Here is a 6,413-nt window from a genome sequence, read left to right on the forward strand (position 1 = left end):
TTCTTTCCCGGGCAACTAGACATTATTATAAGAGAAACCTTAAATTAGGCTCGAGGTCAACGATATTATATTATAATTAATGTAAAATAAATAAATTAAAAAAAGCGTCGACAGCGCCAATGCTTCTGATTCGACCGGACCCACCACGTGGCCGGGTTCTGGACGTTGAATGAAACCGGTGGCTTCAAAGGAGGAGGACCGTCGGATCGAACGATAACGTGTAGATTCCAGTGAGCGAGCAGTTGGGGCCGGGGAGGGGGCAGCTCTGAGAAGCTCCCAAATGGATTGAGTGGGTTGGGATTTCGTATTATAGTTGATGAAATTGTTATTTTCTCGGGGTAGATGAACTTAAATATCTTGTCATGCACGGATTGAGGCTTCTGCATCAAGTGAATTTGGGGGAGGAACTGTAATGGTTATTATTTATGTTTGCTTTCATGGCCACAGGTTTCCCTTCATAACCATACTTTTCAGATTTCCCTTCACAGCCATGGGTCTCAATTTTTCCTGCATCTTCCAATTGATGAAGCTATAGGAAAGTGTAGAGAGATAGAGCTGTACATATTCATTTGATGTGCTCTTTGTGTCAGGTTTGGGTCGATTTTATGTATAAGGCGATCTGACAACAAGGTTTATTGGGCTGTATTCCTTGCAAATTTGGTAATGGGTTCTGAGAATTCAGGCCAAACTCCTTTCTGTTCCTCTGTAGGGCAAACAGATAGATTGCCATAATTCTATAGCAAGAGCAGTCAGGGCTGTGGGAGGACAGAGGCTATTTAGGACAACAAAGGCTCCAGAGATTGGTACTGCTGCCCTTTAATTTTCATCAGTGTGAAGCATCCGTAGCTGTGGGGTTGTTTCCTGTTATGGGAGATAGACAGAAGGGTACGAGAATTTAGCCTGTGTAGGGTTTGGTTTACTTTTTGAATTGATGGGTCTGTGTGCCCACTAGTGCAGCCAGCTTGATGAGAGTTTACAGGACTGGTTGGTGGTATCAATTAATCATCTCTGCGGATCGAACCAGAGGGAGTATAATAGGTAGTTTGGCTTGTGGATGATTGTTGAGTTGGGAATGGAGTCTACGTTGAATCCTATGAATAATGCCCGCGAGGCCGAGGACGAGGCCGAGGAGAACAGCCAGCTGCCTCCTGGGTTTAGGTTTCATCCGACTGATGAGGAACTGGTTACTTACTATCTCACCAAAAAGATTTTGGACAGCACCTTCTCCGGGCGTGCAATTGCAGAGGCCGACCTGAACAAGTGTGAGCCTTGGGATCTCCCAGGTACATATATATATGTATATATATACATGTTATATCACCATTTTAGGACATTTGATTTTGAAGTACTTTGGAGGACATGGAATTATCTTCCCTGTACTGGTCTAGTACTCCAAATCCCTATCATCAATATGATGGGAGAGCCAGTAAAACAGCTGGTTTCTTGCAAGTTTCAGATTTTGTGGATGCAAAATCTTGATTAGGTGGAGTTTGGAAAGGGTATACTGATTAGGTTTTTCAAGCTTTCACACAGGGCTATTAGCCTAATGTCGAGTTAATTCATTAGGTTAATTATACATATTGCAGAGTTGTTTGATTAGCATTTGCTTGAGGTTTCTGCATTTTCATGGCCATTTTAGCTTGAATTTGATTTTCTGAAGCTTGTCTTGTTGGGACCATTCATATTTTTCTGGATCAACATTCTTCAAAAGATTTGTGTCCTAGAAAAGCGTGTAGCAAATGTTAATATAGAATGTGGGATCAAGGTGGTCGGTTCAGTCTCTACCGAATCTACAGTCCACAAAATAACTAGAGGGAAAAGTTAAATTAGGTCATTTATTAAAATTTGTATCTTATTCAGATCAAACGTTAAGAATAAGATATTTGTATTTATGTTTGTCCAAAGATCTTAGGATAGAGAATATTACATCAAGAGTGTGTTGATGTGGCAGTTAAATTTATAAGAATTCTCTAAGGATCTGACAGTTTATAAGATATTGACTTTGTAGTTTTGTGTTAAAATAGTTTATATATTGTGTGTTAATTTAGGTTTTCAATTATTTAGGATTTGATTATTCTCATTAGGATTGATATATCATAATGAAATTAATATGATTTGAATTAATAAACAAATGAAGATTAAACCTTACATTGGCTAATAAACAAATGAAGATAACTTGATTTGGAAAAATTCGAGTTATGTAAACTATTTGAAGTTTTAAAAACATGGAGCGTTGGTATGTTACATATTTATACATAAAACAAAGGAACATATATGATTTGAATCAGTGATGAGGTAAATATTAATTTTTATATTAATTTATTTAAAATCAAATTAGGTTATCAGACTATATTCTTTCTCATGCGGTCTTGTCACTGTAATATTTGATCTTTTAATGAACAGTCTTAGATATTGGTAGATTCAAAATGGATTTCATATTGTCAAAGTATTTTGCTATAACAATATTTTGACAGTACCTGATAATATGTGTGCAGGGAAAGCTAAAATGGGGGAAAAGGAATGGTACTTTTTCAGCCTCAGAGACCGCAAGTACCCTACAGGTCTTCGTACCAACAGAGCCACGGAAGCTGGATACTGGAAAACAACAGGGAAGGATCGAGAGATTTTCAATTCACGATCATCTGCACTGGTTGGAATGAAGAAAACGCTGGTTTTCTACAAGGGACGAGCTCCCAAAGGGGAGAAAACCAACTGGGTAATGCACGAGTATCGTCTCGAGGGCAAATTTTCCTACCATCGGCTGCCCAAAAACTGCAAGGTACGTAGATAAAAAGCATGAGATACTTTTTAAATTTTTTTGTTCTTTTTAATACATCTCGAATACCATTAATATGTTTATTTGTTTATAGTTGTTTAAAAGAATAAACATGCCAGGAGGATAAATAACGGTAGCAAATATAACACAATGCATTAGCATTTTCTGATTTCAAGGAGTGTAATACACAAGGATCTGCCCCACCATGGCTTTAGAGCACCCTCTTTATGCAAAGAAATCAACCCAAAAAATAAGATATCTAATGTGTATATGCTTGGACCCAAAACCTAAGATATATGATGTGTATATTCTTGGACCCAAAACCTAAGATATCTGATGTGTATATGTTTGGACCCAAAACCTGAAATATCTGTTGTATATATGCTTGGACCCAAAACCTAAGATATCTGATGTGTATATGCTTGGATTTGGTGCAGGATGAATGGGTGGTGTGCAGAATTTTTCAGAAGAGTGCGGGAGGGAAGAAGACATCCATAGGGTTGTTGAGCAGAAACTCATATCTTGACCTACCGGGCTCTCCATCCTTGCCCTCACTCTTAGAATCTCCTTACAACGCAGCAGCATTGAATGATCAGGAAACAGGATCCATTGAAAGCGAATCGGGAACTAATTCTGCAAAGGCTCATGTGTCCTGCTTCTCCACAGCCATGGAATATCCTAGGGCCAATTTTACAGGACACCATCTTCACCAGTATCAACGTGGCAACAGCTCGAATTATCCTGATTCTTCTGATCAACTATCAGAGATGGCTAGACTCATGAAGCAATCTTCATATATGCATAATTTCATGCTCAATGATCCAAGGATTCATATGAATATGATGCCTGCAACTGCACTGTTCTCATTATCCAATATGAGACGTGATAATATTAGTGCAATGCTGGACCACCAGCCAGGCATTCAGCAGCTGCCAGTTTTGCCACCCCCTTTGCTGTACAATCCACATATGCCTCTACCATCTAATTCTTCCAACATGGGCTTTCCCCAAGATGTAAATATCTCTACTTTGCATTCTTCAAAGGCCCTGGTTAGCCAGTCTGCAGGAAGTTCAATGGAGCCATCTTCTAGCTCTGGTTTACATCATAGAACATTAAGCAATGACAATACTATGGGAGCTAATAATTCTGTGGCCAACTTTCAGTGGAATAACGATGGCCTTTCTCAAAAGATATTGTCTCAACCTATTCAAGATGCGGATGGGGCTCAGTGTATGAACCCAGACATGAACGATGAAATGACTTCTGTTGTCTGTAATCGACTGGATCGACCACTTGATCAACTGGATACTTCTGGAGCTCCTCCAGTGGACTTTGATTCTCTCTGGAATATCAGAGAGCATTTATTTTAATGAACCTCAGAAAAGCATTCTGTATATACATGACAAAGCTGTTTTCTGCATTCATGAGAAACAAAATACCTGTTCTCCAAAGAGGACGTCGAAAACAGTGAGAAAAAGCCCACTAATCTCATCAAAATGATTATTTTACTGTCATAGTTCTGTTCCTATGTAACCTTAGCTGGACTAGAAGTTCTTCTCAATTCAGTTCGGCCCCAAGACACTGATCAAAATTTGTTAAAAAATTACTTGTTTATTGTTTCAAAATAGCAATGTCATTGAAATGTGCAAAGTTGCCTATAATGTAACTGAATGAATAACTTATTAGTACTCTTGACATCACTATGCTGGGCCATCATCTCTGGAATATGGAGCATAGTTTTATTATAATGGTTCAGCCTTGTGTTTCTGGTTTTTTGGGTTTTTTTTAGTAAGTTAAGCCTAGGTTTGGGCTATCCTGTCCCTGTCAATCAGATAGATGAAGATCAATGGTTTCAGCTATTCGGTTTATTAGTTGGTTTACTAGATGGATGAAGATCGATTTATTCATAATAAGATGCTTATCACAAAGATTGTAAGGATTCAACTTTGTTTACTTGAACTGCTATATTTCAATACTATTTATTGTGGGTTCAAAATTTTCTACTATTTATTGTGGGTTCAAAATTTTCTGACTCCAGTATACGAGTCCCTATATTTTCCAAGAAAATAGATACAGGCTGGTCTGCCTCAAAACATTTAATATGATTTAAATTGCCAGCGGAAGATGTGATCAGCTCATTACTGGCTATTTCAATATCGATACAGACAGCTTATTCTTTGTGTCGATCGATATTCTGGGTGACCCTGTTATCCTTTGAAAATCTCTAGTGCAGTAAACATCAAATGCTTCTTTGAGGTTGTATACGACCCGATCTTGCAAAGCAAATCCGTATGATAACAACTAGACATAGCAGCTCTATGAACCGTTGCAAATACTTGCAGGCCCGTATCGTTGAACTTTGAGGTAACTCTAGTGTTTCTTTCAGCGTCGCTTTCTGATAACATGAAAAGCTAATATAGTAAGGAAGAATATTAATTCATAATAATAATGGTGTTATACTAAGAAAGAATATTAATTCGTAATAATTATAATGTGGTTATTTACAGCTTTGTTTCTATTTTTGAAACAGTTTTAGCTAGTACTACATCTCCAGATATAGTAAGTGAATAATGGTATTGAGTGTATTAATAATTCTGTATCTGCCACGTGTAAAGAGGTTTAAATGTGTTAAGTAATAAATCTCTTTTCCTTGTGGAAAATGGAGAAAAATTTACACTATAAGAGATTGATTCGAATACTTTTAGCCAAATGGATTTATAATATTGTTTTTTATAATATTAATATAAATACAAATGAATTTATAATATTGGTTTTTTATAATATTAATATTATTTATATTAAATGTAAATTTATTGTAAATATGTATAATTGTTTTTTATATTGATTTATAACTAGTCTAGATTTATTTTAACTTAGAGGCATCAAATCTCAACGGGTATAAATTTCTCTTTTGAGTATAACACTTTAGGAAATGTTTACACCTCAAGAAATTTGATCCGTCTCAGTGATTGATAGATATGGGGATTCGGGGCTAAGATAGATCTAAGTTGGGTACAATTTTTTTTTTGAGTGTAATACTTGAGGAAATGTTTGCCCCTCAATAAATTTGATCCCTGTTGATGATTGATAAATATGGGGATATGGGGTTAAGATGGATCTAAGTTGGTTTCAGTCATGCATGTTCATACAAAATTTGTTGAATATCTAATTATTATGATCATTTTAAATATGCTAAAAATGTATAACATTAATTTGGCCAATTTAATTTTAAATATGTTTAATTACCTCATTTTGTTGAGATGAGAGAGACTCTTAGTAATTTGAATGATGAAATAAAATTTTGAATGCAAAATGACAATGTAACAATGTTGAATGATAAAAAATGTGAATAATAAGAATGTAGTCAATTACAAACAATATCAATCTCAAATTGTTTTTTTCTACTCTTCTTATTGTCAGACCTATTAGTTTTGCTACCTTTTCATATCAAAAATATGAAAGAGCAGTTGAAATCATAGATCATTCAAATATTTAACTCGAGCTACTATAGTAAACAACATACTTTGTCTCTCTTGCTCGCCAATATTAATAGTAGCTTTGTCCAAAGCCAATCATTGTGACTTATGGAGTGTTAAACCCCAAATAACTTTCAAATTACCTCGTTAGAATGCAAAGT

General features: G+C 36.1%; 1 protein-coding gene across 1 annotated transcript; it reads left to right on the top strand.

The window, feature by feature from the left end:
• Positions 1 to 342: 342 nt before the first annotated feature.
• LOC149178265 (uncharacterized) lies at positions 343 to 4,740 on the top strand. Its single transcript, XM_089423584.1, has 3 exons — positions 343 to 1,283; positions 2,496 to 2,779; positions 3,214 to 4,740. The coding sequence occupies exons 1-3, from the start codon at positions 1,055 to 1,057 to the stop codon at positions 4,144 to 4,146; spliced, it is 1,446 nt and encodes a 481-aa protein (XP_089279710.1). The 5' UTR covers positions 343 to 1,054; the 3' UTR covers positions 4,147 to 4,740.
• Positions 4,741 to 6,413: the final 1,673 nt, after the last annotated feature.

The sequence above is a fragment of the Pinus tabuliformis genome, chromosome 4_1, assembly GCF_031772625.1.
Source record: "Pinus tabuliformis cultivar Carrire ecotype Pingquan chromosome 4_1, CPIR1, whole genome shotgun sequence".
Taxonomy (NCBI): domain Eukaryota; kingdom Viridiplantae; phylum Streptophyta; class Pinopsida; order Pinales; family Pinaceae; genus Pinus; species Pinus tabuliformis.

Excerpts from the sequence above, each read along its gene's own strand:
- LOC149178265 (XM_089423584.1), top strand. The coding sequence starts at position 1,055 with ATGATTGTTGAGTTGGGAATGGAGTCTACGTTGAATCCTATGAATAAT. Across the intron at positions 1,284-2,495 it reads TGAGCCTTGGGATCTCCCAG|GGAAAGCTAAAATGGGGGAA; the intron begins GTACATATATAT and ends ATATGTGTGCAG. Across the intron at positions 2,780-3,213 it reads GGCTGCCCAAAAACTGCAAG|GATGAATGGGTGGTGTGCAG; the intron begins GTACGTAGATAA and ends GATTTGGTGCAG.